Source organism: Thunnus albacares, chromosome 6 (genome assembly GCF_914725855.1).
Source record: "Thunnus albacares chromosome 6, fThuAlb1.1, whole genome shotgun sequence".
Classification (NCBI taxonomy): domain Eukaryota; kingdom Metazoa; phylum Chordata; class Actinopteri; order Scombriformes; family Scombridae; genus Thunnus; species Thunnus albacares.
This window is the reverse complement of record NC_058111.1, coordinates 11688388-11708085: the sequence shown is the minus strand read 5'-3', so window position 1 is coordinate 11708085 and position 19698 is coordinate 11688388. Positions and strand designations below refer to the sequence as shown.

The 19698-nt window shown below is 38.7% G+C and overlaps 3 protein-coding genes across 7 annotated transcripts; 2 read left to right on the top strand and 1 right to left on the bottom strand.

The window, feature by feature from the left end:
• Positions 1–1818: 1818 nt before the first annotated feature.
• tlcd1 (TLC domain containing 1) lies at positions 1819–9140 on the top strand. 3 transcript variants are annotated; one of them, XM_044355063.1, is made up of 5 exons: positions 1819–2461; positions 3578–3660; positions 5126–5208; positions 7041–7255; positions 8812–9140. In XM_044355063.1, exons 1-5 carry the CDS (start codon positions 2256–2258, stop codon positions 8948–8950), a joined length of 726 nt encoding a protein of 241 aa, XP_044210998.1. In that variant the 5' UTR covers positions 1819–2255; the 3' UTR covers positions 8951–9140. The 3 variants fall into 3 exon arrangements, with proteins under 3 accessions (XP_044210998.1, XP_044210996.1, XP_044210997.1); XM_044355061.1 differs by having other exon boundaries at positions 7041–7437; XM_044355062.1 differs by having other exon boundaries at positions 1820–2461; positions 7041–7380.
• An 857-nt stretch (positions 9141–9997) lies between these two features.
• rab34a (RAB34, member RAS oncogene family a) lies at positions 9998–15567 on the top strand. Of its 3 annotated transcripts, none has more exons than XM_044355074.1 (13): positions 9998–10262; positions 10680–10710; positions 10973–11020; positions 11783–11899; positions 11978–12069; positions 12163–12231; positions 13215–13316; positions 13408–13472; positions 13591–13642; positions 13719–13800; positions 14700–14790; positions 14880–14987; positions 15073–15567. In XM_044355074.1, the coding sequence occupies exons 3-13, from the start codon at positions 11012–11014 to the stop codon at positions 15138–15140; spliced, it is 855 nt and encodes a 284-aa protein (XP_044211009.1). In that variant the 5' UTR covers positions 9998–10262; positions 10680–10710; positions 10973–11011; the 3' UTR covers positions 15141–15567. The 3 variants fall into 3 exon arrangements, with proteins under 3 accessions (XP_044211009.1, XP_044211010.1, XP_044211011.1); XM_044355075.1 differs by having other exon boundaries at positions 9999–10262; positions 12166–12231; XM_044355076.1 differs by lacking the exon at positions 10973–11020 and having other exon boundaries at positions 9999–10262.
• A 530-nt stretch (positions 15568–16097) lies between these two features.
• Positions 16098–19698, bottom strand: zgc:174895 (uncharacterized protein LOC100126024 homolog). Its single transcript, XM_044355077.1, has 5 exons — positions 19500–19698; positions 19223–19316; positions 17974–18120; positions 17019–17114; positions 16098–16931 (listed from the first exon to the last, which is right to left on the bottom strand). Exons 1-5 carry the CDS (start codon positions 19620–19622, stop codon positions 16789–16791), a joined length of 603 nt encoding a protein of 200 aa, XP_044211012.1. The 5' UTR covers positions 19623–19698; the 3' UTR covers positions 16098–16788.

Below are 19698 nucleotides of genomic sequence, written 5' to 3'. Positions count from 1 at the left end.
CCACTACAACTCCTTATGTAAATGCATTTGCAGTTATTGTCACCCTAAATAATGAAATCATGGCAGTGACTGAGAAAGTTGGTTCCGCTCATCTCTCTGAATTTCCATATGGTGGGATGTCACAGGCTGTGGCTCTTGAATAAGCTCCAGTATGTCATCAAACTGGTACCACAGGATGTCTTCTCATGCAGGCCAGTAGAACCTGTTGGTTGTCGGACATGTGTTTATCATTACCAATCTGAGCCTGAAGACGTTGATGGCTGCTCTCTCTGTGGGACTGATCTGGACTCTGAGGAGGGCTGAAATAGCTCTTTAAAGGACCAGTGTGTAGGATTTAGTGCCATCTAGCGGTGAGGTTGCACATTGTAACAAACTGAATACCCCTCCCCTCCCTCCCTCCTGTCACACTAAATCCTGTGACAGGGTGGAAAGTTTCAAAGTAATATGGCCAAAATTCTAATTAAGCTAACACCACACCCAGATAGCAAAACCGACACTTTCATCCGTCCCACATGCCACGTGGAATGATGGCACTTGGGCGGTCCACTCCTGTTTCCCAGGTCTAGGCCACAAGCAAGCTGTATGTAAACCAAGAACAAACCAGATAAACCAGAACATGCCCACATCCAGAATACACATACCTGAGAACACTGCATCTTTACCAAAAAAGGCCCACATTTGATTTGGGATTTTTGGGCCACATTTGCTATTTTACATGTGGGCAATGTCAGGCTCACATCCATTTTGTCCGGGCCAGAAGAAGGCCAGCAGTGCTGCATCATTTCCTGAAGAGGCCCACTTCCATATGGTATCTGGGCACTTAGCATGCAACTAAATCAAAAAATCATGTTATAAAATCTATGTTATGCTTGACAGAGAAGGTTTTGAAAGAAAAGTGTAACAAAAAAATGTTCTAAAAGAAAATCAAAACTCACCAGTATTTCAACCAAAATATATTTTTTTTCTTTTTAAAAATTGATTAACAAATTTCTCATGAAGAGGGAAGTGTTTATGCTCCTAAAACGAAAAAGTCTGAGATTTATGTAATATTGAGCGTTACCTCTCATGAATGTGAGATATGGTTAGAACGGACATGAGAAATGACTTTAGTTCAACAGAAAACAGTTTAAAAAGTGTGTTGTGTAGGAAGTGTGTAGGAGAACCTAGGGTGGCCGCGAAACTCGGCCCTCCGGCTAACTTGAATGGGGATAAAACAATTCAATCTCTTTTAGGCTTTCGAAATGTGATCGGACCGAATGAATCAAATTCTGATTGTGCGACGAGTCATTTTGCAGGGGTAGTGATGCTCAAAAAAATGTATCCGCTGATTTACGGACGTCTCTTTCACAATGTAAGTCTATGGAAAAAAGTCTTTTTGGGCCCAATAGCGTCACGTGACGTTGTAATTACACGGTTTGGCCACTATGTCAAATTGGCCTCACAGCCTGGCGCTGTTCCTGAGGGCTTGAAGAGGACCCGCTCCCTATGTAACTATAAAGTGCTCAATAATGAAAACAACTGCTCTTATTTTCAGATTATTATAAACTAATTAAAACATACTTATGAATATTATGTTCAATTTCTGCCAAGTCGTTGATGCCACTAAATTCTACACACTGGACCTTTAACAGTTTTCATGGAATGAATACTGTGCTTCAGTTTTTTGTTTTTTTTAATAAGTTACTATTGTAAAGGCATACTCTGACTTTTGTACCCCAACATCACGTTTCAGCAGCCCTGCTCTGTGATTTTGTTTTCTTGCGTAACATGAGCGCTCCTCCTTGTTTGTGTAGTTACAGAGAGCAGCAGCGGCACCACCCACCCCGCGCCCTCTCTCCACCACTCCCCCCTTCTATGTGCACACACAGGCGGGCTGAGAGCGGCAGCACATTACGATACAAGGCGCTGCGAGGGATCAAGCACCGTCGCACTGGAATGAGCTGTTACGGGAATCCCCTACGAGCCTCCCTCTTTAGGCTGAAAACGTGAGAAGAAAAAAGGCTGCAGCATCAGTCGGACATCAGCTCTGCGGAAAGCAGCAATTTAAAAAACAACAACAACAAGAAAAAAAAACAAGAGGATCAACTTCTGGAACTGCAATATCTCCTCTCTCTTTAGACAACACTCCCATCACATACCGTGCATTTCCGTCCATCACCGGGCCGAGGAGACGTTGACAGAGGGGACGGGGGGGAGGTGTAGAGACAGAGCTAAGCGCCCAGAGACAGAGGGAGAGCAGGGGTGGGGAGGAGAGGATGGAGGCCCTACTTCCTGTGCTGAAGAGTCACCCAGGCCTGTCGGTGCTGGTGTGCTCTCTGGTTTTCAGGGTGGTCCACAGGTTGTTGCAAAGGCTGCCAGTGCCCAAAGTGGTGAGGCAGGATGACTACCGCTCCTGGAAGTGGCGGAACCTCTCTGTGTCCCTGGTGCACTCCCTGCTGACCGGGACATGGGCCTTGACCTGGTAAGTCTCCATCCATCCATCCATGCATCCGTCCATTCACACTGGGACACCATTGTCTATTCACAGTCCACAGTGTGTGTGTGTGTGTGTGTGTGTGTGTGTGTGTGTGTGTATGTGTGTGTGTATGTGTGTGTGTGTGTGTGTGTGCAGCAGTGACAGCCTGTGGCAGCCAGGCCAGGCAGGAGGAGGAAAAGGGCATGTTCAAACAGGGAGAGGGACGGGGGAGACAATGGCATTTTGAAGTGGGGAGAGAAATGCCACTGTACAGTATGGGCCACACAAAGCTCTTTTTGCTACTAGGCTTGTACCGTTGAGTTGGTGTACAACTCAAATCAAATCTTATCAATCTAACAGTCTGCCAGTATTATGGGTTACTCAAGTCTGTATCAACTGGAAAAACCTGCTGGCTTAACGATTCTTGTTAAAGCAACTAGTTTTTGGGGCGGGGACCATGCTTGTGACTCATCTTTTAACAGCAAGAAGTGGGACCAAGGTCAAATTTTTGGAATGTCTGTGCTTTCACTTAACGACAGCTGCATTTAATTTGTAGAAGTATGAGTTAGAAATGGCTGAGAGCTTCAGTGGAGGTGAGCGGAGTAAGTTTTCAAATTGAAAAGGGAGGTTGTTTTGCTTCCAAACGCACAAAGGTGCACTCAAAAGTAGTGCCGAGGTAACATGTGAAAAGGTGCACTGCATTAAATGTCATGTAAGGAGTAGGTTATTTATTAACAATGCTTCTTGGTCTTGGTGTATTTATAAAGGGAGGGGACACACAGGGAAACCTTTCTTTTTGAGGTGTGACCCTTTTGCTAAACAGCAATAAGAAGTGACAAAGAAAAATGTAACATCAATGAGTCTATTTTAGAATAAAATAGTAGTAGAATTGCAGAAATAGTGTTTTTTTTAGATACATAAACATATAAACTAGATAGTAAAGAGCATTAAACATTAATGGCTCTATTACGACTACATCTATTAGTCAGGGGGTTAAAAAATCCGTAACACCTGATATTAATGTCTCTGCTTAGTCAGGCTTTTCTCTCCAGGAGTGAGCCCATGTATGTCTGAGTGAGGCGAATACAGACCCATCTATCCATAACATGTATCCCTCTCCAGTGTGGTGGTTTGGCCGGAGACGCTGAGAAACATCCACTCTTACCACACCTCGCTATCCTACCTGCTCGTCTGCGTCTCAACAGGTCAGTGAAAGCATCGTGGAAAAGGAATTGACACTCGAGGATAACAGTAAAATAAATACAAGTTAGGTTTTGGTATTTATATGAAGATTAATTTGCAATGTTTAATTTTTTGTTTTGGTGCACACAAGTTATTCGTCTTATTGTTTGATTTTACACATGTTGATCAACGTGCAGTCGGCAGAGGAATAGTCTTGTTTGTAGTGTTTTATGCACAAGAATGCACATGTCCTGAGGCGTACAACTGCCACCTTTCCAGTTACTGCTATTCAGAGAAACAACAAAAAGATCCGCCCTCTCACCTGTTCCTCAGAACAGGCGAGTGGGCGGATCCTCTAAATCACCATGGACACCAAAGCCAATCCCCTGAGGACTCAGGGGTCTGGTCTGGGCTGTATATGATCAGGTCTTATGTGCATCTTTGTGTAACCATGACGACGCAAACCTATGGAGATCTGCCCTAACAACCACAAGTAGCTATTAGTTCCACAGAGGCCATCGACGCCAGATACTGGAGGTCATGTTCTTTAACATAGTGACTGGTTGTGTGTCTCACTATCCACAGCATGCCAGTCATTCCCAGGCACAAAGGGACTCTTAGTCACTTGAATTCCTCCAGTTAAATGAGGCCAACACAGTTTGATAACCATGGATATGTTGCGATTTTTTTAGCTGGCATGTTCTAAAAATAATGACTCATAAATAAAGAGATAAACTCTGCTGTCAGATTATTTCCATAAACAAAGATGTTTGTTGAAATCTGTAAGATGTGTTCAACACAACCTTGTAAAAAGGTGATCGCCAGCGACATGCTTTTAATGGTAGTTTGATTTATTAAGTGCCATTAACAAAACAAACAATGGCAATAGTTTGAATAGTTAAGGGGTGAATTCAGAGTGCGCACATGAGTTTCAGAATTTGCTAAGATTTCACGTCAGCCTTGAGTAGTCTCTTAAAGCTGAAATTTCAGTGAATTGATCTTTATTATATCCATCAGTATGCTGCAGTGTGGTTGAAACACCAAACCACAGATTTGTCAGGTTTGTCAAGTCGCACCTGTCTGGTTGACCGTGACATTTCAGCTGAATACCTGCAGTTAATCTACTCAACTACTACTACTCTGCAACAACAGACACTTAATAATGTTTGCTTTTTGGTTTCATGTGATGTTTGAATGTACACAGCGTTGTCGAGTGCAGCTTAATTGTAAAATGATGTATTTACAAGTAAAAGAAATTGTCAAATGTAATGGAAGATGAAAATATGAAAGAAGCTGAAAATAAGCATGTAATTGAAATCATGGAAAAGAGTTTTGAGTATGTATAGATGATCTTGTCAACCATTGTATCGCATGAAATTCTGCACAATTTATCAGTAGTGATTTAATATTAGTTATTTTTCTGAGCTGATGAACCCCACAGCCTCATGCCGGTAACAGAGTCAGTTTATTATTTTTCTTTCCTCTCAGGATACTTCGTGCAAGACGCAGGTGATATTATCCTGACAGGACACGCAAGAGGATCATGGGAATTCTTGCTCCACCATGCACTGGTAAGGCGATGTGCCTGTGGCCACGTTTTCTTTTCAACTCTAACCAGGTTGCGTGTCTGGTTCAGATTATATATTGCTGCCGGTATGTTGAGCTCAGCAACTTGATTGCACAACACCTGTGAAGGAAGTGAACATCATGTGATCATGTGAACGTGTGATCTGCACAGGTAGCCTGTTTCATATGTGTGTGTGTGTGTGTGAAAGTCAGAGAGAGAAGAAGAGAAAGTTGTGTTTTATTTTGAGAAGTTGATTCTTGCTGCAATGTTTGGTCCTAAATATATAGACAGAGAAATATATAGATCAAATAAAAAAATCATGAAATGTTGCTAATGTGGTTGTGTGATCAGATGTATTGCATCCAGCTAAACGTCCTGTGCTGTACATAAAGACTTAAAGACTCGTTTTATATACTGAATACTGTTTAATAATTTATCATGTATCCACTGAGCAAACAAATCCAGAGAGAGGGAGTCATTACAGTGAAATAACACAGACTATTTGCACAGCACTGACCTGAGCTGAATGCAATCATGCCACTGAGCGGATATCATTGCAATCATGAGATCAACTGGCAGACTTGCATCATCTTATTTGTATCATTGAATCACGTAGAATATATTTTTGTTCGGTGCTCCCTGTGACATCCAGTTTCCTTTAATTTCCCTCTGAAGTAACCTTAAGGGAGAAAACATCAATCATGCCTGATAGTACCGTTGTGTATCTTTTTGTTCCATCTCCTCATTGAAGGTATATGATGTTAAAACTAAGTGAAACATTTAAAGACTTCATTTTTTATGTATTATATTCTAGATGTTCATTTTAAACACATTTTCCCAAAATTCTACTTGAGAGATTTGATATGTTTGGAAACTTTGGCACCTTCACTAGATTTTAAATTAAAGTTTTGTGGGCTTGAACCATGTTTGGCTGAACAGCACGTGTTTGTAGTGAGTGTAGTGAGTGTTGGAGTTTAAGAGGTTGTATGAGGAGCATTGTTGAGAAAGATACAAATATTTATTAGTAAAAATTAGTAAAAGAGCATATCTCAGATACTTAATGGTAATTCTTGACCATATTACAAGCTCAACAGGGGTTTTTAGCTCTTTGAAAGCAGCCATTGGTTACCATATATTTACGTACAGGGCAATAGCCAAACCTGCAGAGACAAGAAACTTCCACCATCATAGTGAACATCATTAAGTCTCTATTGTTGGTCAAACTTTATATTTTTTGCTCCTGTGTCGGGATTCAAGACAAAGAATTTTCTTATTTCTACTGTTATGTAGATAGTTATAGTTAGATAGTTAGATAATCATACCACATTCCACTACCCCAATACGACAGAAGTTAGTTTGTCGTGCTCACAGAATTGGAAAAACTACATGACTAAAGTCCAACAGCAACCTGTCTCTCCAGAAACAGCGTTCCAGTTAGTCTGGATAATCAACAAACCCTCAATGTTTTCATTGGAGCTGATTTTTTTTTCTAACTGAACAAATAGTCCTCCTTTAAATGTCATTTCTCAATTATGTGAGCACCACAAATGAAATTCCATTCACCCCTCATCAGAGAAGGATATTTCAAGATCTGGATGAATTAAACCAAAACTATCTGCATGCTTAGATACTCTAACACTAGAAAAGTTACCCCAAAAAAATGTTTTTTTTGTGGTGAACTTACATTTAACAGCTTTACAGGGAAAAGCAAACAATAAAAGCAAGGCAAATACAAAAAAGAACAAACAGTGAGATCATAAAAAAAAAACCAATGTGATCATCAAACATGTTTGTTAGCTGTATAAACACCTCCCTCTCTTTCTGTCTCCTCCTCAGGTGATCTGGTGTTTCCTGTACGCCCTCTACACTCAGCTGTATGTAGCCGGCGCTGTGATAGCTCTCTTTGTAGAGGTCAACAGTGTCACCTTGCACCTGAGGCTGATGCTGAAGCTGTCCGGAGCTCAGTCCTCCTCCATGTACCACATCAACAAACTCGCCAACCTCTTCACCTACATTGCTTTCCGTCTGAGCACCCAGTTCTACCTCACCTGGTACATTGTCAACAATTACTCCTGGCTGGACCACGGCGGTTACTTTCTCATCACCATGGTGGTGATGAATATTATGATCCTGGTTTATTTCTACCGCCTGCTCCGTGCAGACTTCTTCCCTCATAGTAAGAGCTATGTGGGACAGAACGGGATGCATAATAACAACTCCAAAAAGTTTCTCAGTGAGTGACCGGAAGGTTCATGGGACTTTTGTTTAGGGTGGGAGTTTAGACATTTTGTCTTTTTTAAACCATAACTGACACCAATCCTCATGACGACAAGTTCCCTCATCGTATCGCATATCACTGCCAAAGAAAAAAAAAACCCAAACAACTTTTGGTGGAACAGGGCGCTGCCTTGTTCAGATGCTGCTTTCAAGAGCTGTTGTAAAGTCCGAAATTTGGCTTTTCACGGGTAAAAATATAATGCAACAGCGCTCCAAATCAAGCTAAAAATTCTAGGTTTGCAGCATTTCTCAAACCCTTGACATCATGTTACCACTTTTAGCATATTTAAGATTCATTTTCGGCACCAAGAATAGTTTGACATTTTGGGAAACAGGCTCATTCGCTTTTTGGCAGAGAGTTAGATGAGAAGGTCGACACCACTCATAGTTGTGAGAGCGACATCAATCTTCTCATCTAACTCTTGGCAAGAAAGTGAATCCAGTAACTTTATTCCATTCTTTAATCCAACAAACAACCTGTGTGAAACACATACATTTGAAATGTGAAAAAGCATTTTGCAGTTGCTAACATTGTTTGCTGACAAACTAGCTACTGTTTATGTTATGAGATATTAAGATATGTTATATCTTTAATGTGTTTATTATGAGGAGAAAATGACATGTAATTCAGTTTTCTCTCCCTGGGTGTACGAACCACCCGCCAGCTGGGATTTTCCGACATCGGCTCACATTTTAATAATATATGTGTACATACAATACATTTTCTCCCTGCATCTCTATGATGCCATTTGTGGCTGAAGAGATAATGGGCTGTGACTGAACTGGTAGTCAAGGACCATTGAACTGGAGACACACACAACAGTACAGGAAAATTGGACTCTTATTACATTCTTGGAGCTGGAGCTGGATCTTCCTGCCATCTAACAGTCAGATTAAGCTCTTTAGGAAGTGGAAACCCTGAGAAACCCTTCATAATGAGCGGCCGCAGCACAATCACTACAATATCACATCATCAGTAGATGTGGAGTAATAGAAGAGTAAAGAGATTAAGTGTGAACCTTGTTTGCTTGTTTGCAAAATAACAGTTATTTTACTGAATAGACCCCCCCCCCCCCTTTTTTTTAAAAAAAGCTATTGAGTGACGACCTTCAGGTTAAGATGTGTTTCTTCTTTTTATCTAAAATGGATATATAGCATTTTGTAAATAATGTCCTCATGTGCATTCATGTTTGATATATTTCAAATGGTAATACAAGTTGACCATATAGTAGACTTAAAAAGGCTAATTTTCTGATCATGCCATAAATCATAAGTGCTGACAGTGTCAATTAAAAACCTAATGATCAGTACATTTCATTTTCTATTTCAGCCAAGAGAACCCGAACAGACCAGGACAGAGATTAGATGTGTCTGAGCTGTGCTGCAGTGCCTTTACCACAGTGCCTTTCCCAAAAATAAAAAATAAACAGAGACAAAGATGGTGTGTGAATAATAAAGTAAATATGTAGCACAGAATGATGATCTGTATGCTTTTGTAAAAGCTTGATTGTTGCCGAGCAGAGATTTTGGAGACAAACATATAGATTAATTTGACCACAATAGTGTGTAATGTATCTTGTAGTGAATTGTGAGAACAGTTTTTTTTAGGAGCCCTGTATTTTTGCTGAGTGATACCATGAATTAAAAAAGTATTTCAAATCACAGTGTTTGTTTATTTTTGTATTAATATGTCCTCTGCTATTTGTTTGATGTTTTACATCCATGCAGTATAAACATGAAATGATTAGTCAATGTATCAATTAGTTGATCAACAGAAAGTTAATCTGCAACTATTGTGATAAACAATAAATAATTTCAGTCATTTTACCAAAATAGCAATATATATATATATATATATATATATATATATATATATATATATATATATATAAAATAAATATATATATTTGCTGATTCCAGCTTCTTAAATGTGAGGATTGGATGCTTTTCTGAATAGTTTTTTTTGTTTGTGTTATAAATTATAATGCTTTTTAAAATCTATTTTCTAACGTAGCCGAAACACCTAATTAATTCAGTAGTAGTAATACTAGTAATGTAACTGTAATCGTTTATTATATTGTTAGTATTATAAAATATTTCGTTATTTTACTGTATGTCTATCATACAGACCAAATAGTGTAGTGAGAACAGGCTTATGGCGCCCTCTACAGGTAACATATTGAACTGAAGAACAGGAAACGAGTCTTTTTTTTTTTTTTTGCAGAGGATTTAGTGATATTTTTCCGATCATGAACTCATTTCTAACCCATAGTTTTATCTTTACTCTTTTGCTTAAAAAAAGTAAATAAGCATACATGCAAATGACGTAAGAATATAAGAATAAATAAATAAAAAATACAACCAGAAAGAAAGAATGAATGGTCCTTAACGATGATTTGTTGTTTTTTTTTGCATTTTCAGATGTATATATTTTTTGTTGTATATTTTAATATGAACAGGGTTGACTTCATACTGAGTTTCCACTGAGTTTAATATGCTGCCAGTGTTTTCTTCCCTTCCTCATTTCCTCCAGCAGGGAGCGAGCAGAGAGGATCAGCAGCAGCGGTCCAGCCTGGCTGCTTCTCCCCCCTTCAACTTCCGTGGATCGACTTCAGCTCCGTTCAGCATAAACTCAGCGCTTCACAAGTTAACAGTGAAACTCAGCTGGTTTACATTACAGTAAGAGACATATCTTTTTTGGAAGAAAACGAGCCCGAAACACAAGAAAGAGAGAAAGAGGAGGAGAAGAAAACTTGAACGGACCATCCTGCCTCGTTAAAGGTATCCTGTAACATCCCCACAGATTTTTTTTTTTGCTTCAACACGCTGTTTTTAAAAAGTTAAATGTGGTCATACATGTGTATTTCACTGTGGTTTTTCTTAACGTGTGACTTTACCGATGTAAGAAAACACATTAACTGCAGTTAAAGGATCTAAAACGGAGTTTAAAAGCTGTTTTGTTTCATGTATGTTGGAACAAACCAAATCTAGTAAATTAGGCTTCTTCTTCTTTTTTACCAGCAGCTTTGATGAACAATAGGATTAAAGCAGATCTACATTAAGGGGATCAACTGATTATAGTTGTCTGGTCTGGCTCTGCATGAAGCTCTGTAGCTACACAATGGATGACAAACGGTTTCTCTCAGTGCAGTTTTGTGTGACTTGGTTTTTTTTCTGCCTCTGTGTCTTTTTTCCCAGGGAGCTGCACACAGTGACAGACAGGAGGAAGGTGTGTATGCAAGTTGAAGTTCATTTTGGAGTCTATATTGTATTCTGGCTACCAGGGGAGAAAAAAACAAAAACAAATGTAAAACCTGAGAACATGAACTCTACCCGAACTTTAAGTTACACTTGTGTCAAATATGCTTCTGGTTTGTTTCTTAAAAATGGTCTTAGGGTTACATCATTAGTGCTATGTATGAGAAAGCAGGCTGCAACTAATTGTTTCCATTATGTATTCATCTGCTGATTACTCATCTTGGACTATTAAGTGTCAGAAAACAGGGAAACAGCCCTTCACAAGTCCTCACATGTCCAAGGTGACTCCAAAAGTCCCAAAAGCTCCAAATATTTAGTTTGCTATCATAGAGAAGTAAGAAAAACAGCAAATATTCTCATTTGAGCAGTAAGAGCCCTGAATTATTGGCACTAAAATGATTCATTTATTATAAAAACAGTTGCAGTTTAAATTCAGTGGCAACACATGATTATTTTCATGATTGATTGATCTGCTGTCTCTTTTTTTTTATTGATCAACTGTTCAGTCTATGAAATGTCAGAAAATGGTGAGAAATACTGATCACAGTTTTTTTTAGAGGCCCTGGTGACGTATTTGAATGTCTTGTTTTGTCCGACCAACAGTCCAAAACTCAAAAATATTCAATTTACAGAAATAAAAAAATAGAAAAAAAGCATCAAATTCTCACATATGAGAATCAGCGGATTTCTGCTTAATACAATGAAATTATTCAGTTATCAAAATAGCTTTTGAATCATTTTCTGTCAGTCGACTAATCAATTCAGCTCCAGTATTCAGTACTGCAGGATGTCAATCAGATCCTTGACTGTAACAAGAATTTCTAGTAGATTTTATCTATTTATTTTTGTTTATTTCTGTCTCTTGTGTTGGATTCAGATTCATTGTAAGCTTCATTTCTCATCTTGTAAGTTTTATTCCCTGTAGCAAAGAGGAAAATTGGCCTGGCCTGATGATCAGATTAAAAAGATTCAGATTAAAAAAACAGGCACCACACTCTAAATATAATGAAGCAACAAGCTAATATAATTCTCTCTCTGGTCAGCACACCACATGTCCCTCTGATAAACATTTACTTGGAGACTTGATGTCAGTCCGAGTTTCAGCCATGAGCGTTCTTCCTCCTGTTCGAAAGGACCGAATCATCGCTCAGCTCCCTCAGGTAAAACGTTCATTATAAAAGCCTCGCGGTCTGTAAAACTCTGCACTCCCTCACAAAGTCTGACTTCTTCTCTTGTAGTATTTCAGGAAAGATGCAGCTCTCCACACTAAGGAGGATTTCAACAATAAAGTGAAGACTGCGTGTCAGGAGCAGCGGACCGGCACAGTGGGGTGAGCACAGAAACCAGAGGACAGACGAGAATTACTGTATGTGGTGTTTTGTAGCACTTATTTACTTGTCGCTCCTTCTTTTATTCTTCTCAGCAGATTTAAAATCTCCAAGGTCATTGTGGTGGGTGACCTGGCTGTGGGGAAAACCTGTCTGATTAATAGGTAAGCTCAAAAATTCTCACTTAACTTACACTTCTGGGAAATGGATAACTTGACATAGGAAACACTCAGATAATGCTACGACCTTTAAAACAGCATGATAATCTTTTTTTTCTACAATCTTGCATCAAATAGTGATTAGTTTTCATTCAGATAAACTAATACATTGTGAAATGTTACAAAACCTCCTTTGAAATTTCACTCTGATAAGAAATCTTTGTCCTCCCAAAGTACAAAGAAACACATTTTTTGGTATTTAGCCATGCAGAAAGGTTTTCATTTGAGACATCACTCTCTGATATTTCTGTCTCCATCCCAGTACAATACACTTGTGGTGAATTATGTTTGTGCTGCTTATATTATCATTAATAATAATAACTTGATTTGGCCAAAAACTAAAATGAAAACGAATGAGAAGTAAAATAGTTTGATCATAATATGGTAAAACATTACAAATGATACCAGTAAAGTCAATAAAGTTACCCCAAATTAAAAAGATAATTTCCTTTCTGTTTAAAAAACGAAGGGCGTTTGCTGCTCTGTAAGGCAAAGGGAGGGTGTTACACAGTTAAAAAATTATGTTGAAATATTCAGAACAGCAACATCTGTTTCCAGAAACAGAGTCCATGTCGCTCTCAATAATCTACATGACACACCGTCCACAGTTTTCATTAGAACTACTTTATAACCAAAGAAATTGATTCAATTTGTTGTTTTTTTAAAAATTTGGACTGACCCTTTAAAAAATGTCTAGCTCCACATATGATTTCACATTAAAACCAAAGACAAATCACTTTTTTTTCCTCATCTATGGTCTCATGTTTTGCTGAAATCTTTTTGATTGATTTTTGAGATATCCTAATAACAAACAAATAGTATTAATACTATGGAGGTAATTAAATAGATCAGATACATTAGTGGCTGCTGTGGTATAAATACCTGCCTGTTACCTGGATGTCCTGAAAGCACGACCTTTTTGTTTTCAGATTTTGCAAGGATGCTTTTGACAAGAACTACAAAGCGACGATCGGTGTTGACTTTGAGATGGAGCGGTTTGAGGTGCTGGGTGTTCCCTTCAGTCTGCAGCTGTGAGTCTCATTTCTTCTTTATTGTACGTCAGAGTCAGTAAACTGAACGTGACGCACTGTTACTCAGCGGTCGGTCTCGCCTGCGTTACAGGTGGGACACTGCAGGTCAAGAGAGGTTCAAGTGCATCGCTTCTACATACTACAGAGGAGCACAGGGTAAAGTGTTTAAGATCTCTCCCTCCATGCACAAATTCATTAACAAAGTGCCACAGGAGGGAAAAATACACCTTTAAAACAGTTAAAGTGGTTGATGTGAAGTTTTCTTTTCTTCCAGTCGTGATTATCGTCTTTGACGTAAATGATGTCGCCTCTTTGGGACATACGAGGTAAGCTTATTTATCACGAGGGTTTTGTTTGCACTCTTTAGTTGGAGGACTTAAAGTTGTCTTTGTCCGTCCTCAGGCAATGGCTCGAAGACGCCTTGAAAGAAAACGACCCCACCGCTGTTCAGCTGTTCCTTGTGGGCACAAAGAAAGACCTGAGTGTATGTCTTTAAAGTGTTTGAGGTGGACATGCCTGTGCCTTTTTATTGGAGCCAAAGTCAAATGTGAAGTGTTTGGATTGATGCCCGCAGCACAAAGAGTTGGTGTACTAGCTCAAACCTCAGGAATGTAGTTTCCCCTCCCTCATTAGACCCCAAAGCCTTTGAGATAGAGGGGTGAAGACCTTACAAACTGTAATGTAGCAGTAGTGGAAAGCAAGAAGCTGACTTTTTCATTGCTTTTACTTGAGTTATTTTTGTATCTCAAGAAGACTGTTTGTTAACGATTCTCATTGTAATTTTTGTAGAGATCGTAATACGTACTCTGTTATGACTTTGTCTTGCTGTGGCTTTTGTAAACAGAACAACAAATTACCAAAACAGTCTGAAAATGAGCAGTATGTTAATATCTAAGAGAAGATTATGAGATATGAAACAGACTGCTACTCTTTCAGTTAAGTCATTTCCTTGTAGTTAGCAAAATATTCCAGTACAATTCTTTCCATCGTCAATTTATCTGTTGGTCATTTTTTCTATAGTCTATAAAATGTCACAAAAGTAGTACAAAAATGCCTTTTGCAAGTTGTGAAAGTCCAAAGCGACGTCCTTAAATGTCAAAAATCCAAAGAGATTAATTTTAAATGAATATAAAACACAGAAAAGCAGCAAATCCTCACATTTGAGATGCTGGAACCAAAGAATGTTTTCCTTTTTTTTCTTAATTAAACAACTGTAACAACTTTTCAATCACTCAGCAATCAATTAACTAATTGTTTCAGCTCTTACAGTACAGTACTTAGTACAGTAAAATGTTGCGTTGCATTAAGAGGCTTAAATTTTTTGTGTTGGGGTTTGATTTGGGTCAACATTGTCATTTTGGTCTCCACTTATTTCTCTTACAGTCTCCTGCTCAGTACTCTCAGATCGAACAAGACGCCCTCAAAATAGCGAAGGAGATAAGCGCAGAGTATTGGGCAGTGTCGTCACTGACAGGTGAGTGTTGGGATTTAAATACAGAAAAACGGATCAATGCCGCTAACCCCACTGTTAACTCATTGATCTGTATCTCTCTGGTGCTGTAGGCGAAAACGTGAGAGAGTTTTTCTTCCGGGTTGCATCATTGGCATTTGAGACCAACGTTCTTGCCGAGCTGGAGAAAAGTGGAACGAGGCAAATCGGAGACGTAGTCAGTAAGTATCCAAACAATTTTCTCTGTAATCATGAAAACCTTCACGTGTGGTGTCAGAGTTTGACACCCTGGCTGCTGTGTTTCAGGAATTAACAGCACCTCAAGCAATCTGTACTCTACATCAAAGAAGAAGCAGCCGAACTGCTGTCACTAAGGATGAGAGAGTTTATAAAGTCAAAGGTACGGACTGAAAGTAAGGATTTTTTCTCTGTGGAAAAATGACTGTGGCTGCTCTCCAGCACATGGGAGTGATTCTGTGGTTAAAGCAGGATGAGGAGGAGGAGGAGGAGGAGGAGGAGGGACACTGGAGTCTTAACTTCCGGACATGTTTGAATTCAGTTTTTCCTGCCCTAGAAAGATTTTTCCTCAGTGGGATGTGGATTCTTGCGGTGTTGCTCAGTTTAACTTGTGTGGAGTTACAGAGTGACACAGCAATTACACAAAAATGACCTTTCCAGTACTGACTGCCGCCCTGCATGCCAAAGAATGACTGTGGATGATTTTAACGTGATGTATGTAGGGGATGTGTGGATGCTTATTTTACTTAGTGCTTGAATTAAATATTCAGTTTTGCTGCTTCAGTTTGTTTTACAATCAAGATTTTATACTCTGGTTTACCTTAACGGACTGTTTTTATTTGGTACATGGTCTCTTTTGCATGACTAGAAGCAAGATTAGAAGAAAGTATGAAAAATTAATGTCATTTTTTTGTAGCAGAAATATGTTTTTTTTCTGCTTTCCAATCTTATTAATAATCTTGTGATCCCTCAGATTCATCTTGTGACTACTTGTAGGGGTCCTGACCCCCAGGTTGAGAACCATTGTTGTAATGTAAATGCAGCCTTTTATCTACAGTGTATGCTTCATAGGTACTTTTTGCTTTTAGTTTACAATCATATCAATGACTGAATTTGGATAATTTTTTATATTTAAAAACTTAAACAGTGTACATTCATATTTCCTCATCCTAGTATGCTTTACATCTAATAAAAAATAGTATAAAAGGAAAGAAAATGTCATTCAACTGTTATGGAAATAAAGTACATTTAAAGGAAGGTTTAAGTAAGTAAGTTAGTAAAACTTTATTTATATAGCGCCTTTTTAATGCAGGTTACAAAGTGCTTTACATCAACATCAACACAGAAAGAAATGGAGAACATTCAAGAATACATACAGACGAACACAGAAAGCATACAGCAACCAGTCACTATCCAGAGCATACCCTTGAAGTTATCAAATGTTATAGAAAGGACACTCTAAAAAAGTGTTTTTTGAAATGTTTAAAACAGTTAACAGATCCACCTGATCTAGTGGTGGAGGGACATTGGAGGGACAAAGCCTGGGCGCCTTTGGTTTTTAGTTTGACACACAAGTGACCACCCGGTAGCGTAAGGGTTTAGTAGCATGAAAATGTAGGCTGGAGCTAAACTGTGGCCTTATAAGTGATTAAAAGAATCTTAAAATCGATCCTGAACTTCACAATGCAGTGAGGCTAAAATAGGAGTGATGTGAGATCTACAGTCAGTCCTTGTTAATAGCCTAGCTGCTGCATTTTGTACAAGCTGAAGACGTGCCAGGGCACTAAGGCAGGTGAAAAGGGAATTGCAGTAATCGAGGCGAGCGGTTATTTAGTTAAAATCAAAGTAATGCTTATTTTATTTTAAAAAAGGATCTGATTAAACAGGGATCTCACTGCAGTTGTTAAATACGACATCATTATGCATGAAAAGTATGTCTTGATCATCTCAGTCTTAGAAAATATCACCTTTCTCCTTTCCTGAACTTTAATAATGTTTCCTGGTTCAGATGTTGAAGCTTTTGAAGGAATCGAGATGCTTCCTATCAATTTGGCTCTGAAGCTCTTCAGGGATGCAGTGAGAGAATTTGTAATTTTCCTTAATCCACTTCCCCCCTTCAGTGTTCTCAATGGCCACAGCTGCTACACCTGCAGGAGATGAAGTTATGATATTTACTTTAAAATGTGGAGTTTCACAGACTTAAGACATTTTAATTCACAAACATTTTGACTTACCTGCAACGGTGGCGCCCAGCCTCTCCACTAGCTGGATGGCGGCCTTCATAGTGCCTCCAGTCTCTATCCATTGGTCCACTAACAGCACCCTCAGACCTGTAGCATGGAAAGTCATGTCATCTACTCATATCTACTGGTTGTTTTAATTTTTAATAAAGGAAAAATGCAAATATTGAATCAGTAGTTACCACATACGTTCAAACATTTCAATCTGATCAACTTCCATTGAGCTAAGCAGACCTGAACATCTTAGGTACTTCCTTATTCCTCCAGAATTGTTGCAGACAGACTGGACTAAGATGATCTTTGGAGTATTAAAGCTGATTAAAAGAGTTGTCTTTCATAATATCTGATATGCCGTCAAAGATAATACCTCAAAAAGACAGAATCTCTACTGGATCGTTAGTCATTGTTGAACTGATTCAGCTGTAATTTGCTTCAAGCAACACTGGGGAGTGCTGTGTCACAGGGAATAGATGTAAAGTAAAGGAAACCTGTGGTTTAACTCTGGTCATGTATTGTTCAGGGTTAGACGGATATATTGGGTATATATATATATATTAAAAAATCTTTTATAATCTTGTCAAGTCGTCCTCCAGCCTTTAATTTAGATTGTGTTTATTATTTTAATCTTTCTATACAAATATACAGTAGAAGTGCATTGCAGGTTTTCCTATGCTCACCAAGCTAAAAACTGTTTCAGTTTCAGATGATCTTCCTCTGGCTTTCCCTGCAAGAAAGAGTCTCTGGGAATAACTAAACCTATTACGTTTTTCATGGAAATTATTCAACTAAAAGTAAATAATAAACAATAAACAAAAATAAATAAATACAGATAACACCAGTCTAAACTTATTTATATCTTAGTTAGGTCAGCTTTCACACAGCTGAGTAAACAATCGTCTTCTCAAGAGGAGTATGTAACATGGTTAAAGGGTAAGAAGTAAACATTAACCTGGTTTTAGCACATCCAGTCTTACTTCCATAGTCTTTTCTCTGCCTGTGTAGTCTGTGTAGTTTTGGTTTTGGGTTGCGACACACAGGTGTCCTGCTTTGCGGATTGCCAGAAAACCTTTTCCGAGGGTGGTGGCAACAGACGCCCCTGAAAAATAGATTGAAAACATTCATCTACATGGACAGAATGATAAGCAAAAGACCCTCATATGGCAAATCTCCAGTTTAAACTGGACGAGTAATGCTTTCACACATTGAGCCACAAGGCGGTGTCTGTTTAGAGCAGTGAGACACAAATATCTAAATTTAGTATCTGTGGCAGTGGGTCAGGTTTCCTGACATGTCAAGTAGGGTAACTGGCCAGTAAAATAAAATTAGCGTGACACACCATGTGTCCAACAAATAGTGCTCTTAACTTACTATTTATTTTCCTTCTTAACCCTCTGATTATGTAAAAAATTACACCCATTACTGTATGTCATGGGTCAAAGTGACCTGCACTGTTTAAATACACTCACAAATTATCAGTTCAATATGTAAAATTTTGTGATGGTTCCTCAAAGAATTCAGTAAGAACTATTAATAAAAATGTCCTTTCTCAGGGATCTTCACTTTCCCTAAGTACTCCCATATTTTCTTATACTTTGTAAGTCCAGTTACACTCACTGAAGGTAAGATTTCATTATTTTTGTCAATATTATCCCCTCACTTCTTTTATTGTGACTGATTTTTTACTGTGTTGTTGAGAGAGGCAGATCATGCAATTATGCTTGTGTTGTAACATGTAAATATATATATACATGTAAACGTTTATGCTGCACAGAGAAGGGTGTTATGGATAACCAGGCCCTGAAGAGGAGCCGATATACACACCTCCCAAATCTCAACAACCTCAGTGCCAAGCAACCTTATTTAATGATCCAGAGAAGAAATAATTCATAAATTGAATACAAGTTTTACATCACATTTTTTTTAACCAACCAACACAATTAAATCTGTCATGAAAGCATTTGGGTCAAACTGACCGACATCATTATTGTATACAAATTTGGTACAGACTTTCCACAACAAGTCAGTGTGTCCAGACTTAACGCTTAAATTTTCCTAAATGAGGTAAAGTCACTGGAGTTCAGGGAGTTAAACAGAAGGAAAACAGTATTCCAGACAAAAGCAAAACATGGAAGCAGAAATGGGTCAAATTTACCTGCAACACAATGAGGGTTAAAATTATTTGGTTTATTTCTTTTTACCTAGAATGAATCCCATTGCATCTATCCCGGCAACAAGGTCAATAGTGTCATTGTGGAATGGACTGAGCAGGTCTTTGACACAGTCTGAAATAGCCTGAATCAAGAGCAAAGACAGTGAATGTGCAAATTACAAAGTGTGCTTGTGAATGACACACACAGTGTGTATATTTCTGCAGTAAAAAATAAGTTGCTGTGTTAAGGAAGACAGCAGAAACAGTATCAACACTTCAACAGCCTGGTACAAGGTACAGTAGCAGTGTCATTCCACAAATTGTACCTGGGAGTTGCAGTAAAGTCTTGATGGATCCAGCCAGGCAAATGTCGGTCCCTTAGTGTTGGGTGCCATTAGAGAAAGGTACCATCCTTTATGTCTGTCTGCAGGAATGGACAACGCATCCATTTGAAAAAATAATTCTGAGCTGTTCGACGAAGAAACTGGGGAGAATGAACTGGACTGTGAATGAGCAAGTCTCCCA

Coding starts and splice junctions, on each gene's coding strand:
- tlcd1 (XM_044355061.1), top strand. CDS start 2,256: ATGGAGGCCCTACTTCCTGTGCTGAAGAGTCACCCAGGCCTGTCGGTG. Junction 2,462..3,577: donor GGGACATGGGCCTTGACCTG/GTAAGTCTCCAT, acceptor ATCCCTCTCCAG/TGTGGTGGTTTGGCCGGAGA. Junction 5,209..7,040: donor TCTTGCTCCACCATGCACTG/GTAAGGCGATGT, acceptor TCTCCTCCTCAG/GTGATCTGGTGTTTCCTGTA.
- rab34a (XM_044355074.1), top strand. Junction 12,232..13,214: donor AAAACCTGTCTGATTAATAG/GTAAGCTCAAAA, acceptor TTTTGTTTTCAG/ATTTTGCAAGGATGCTTTTG. Junction 13,317..13,407: donor GTTCCCTTCAGTCTGCAGCT/GTGAGTCTCATT, acceptor CCTGCGTTACAG/GTGGGACACTGCAGGTCAAG.
- zgc:174895 (XM_044355077.1), bottom strand. CDS start 19,622: ATGGATGCGTTGTCCATTCCTGCAGACAGACATAAAGGATGGTACCTT. Junction 19,317..19,499: donor GACTTTACTGCAACTCCCAG/GTACAATTTGTG, acceptor CTCTTGATTCAG/GCTATTTCAGACTGTGTCAA. Junction 16,932..17,018: donor GCTGGGCGCCACCGTTGCAG/GTAAGTCAAAAT, acceptor CATCTCCTGCAG/GTGTAGCAGCTGTGGCCATT.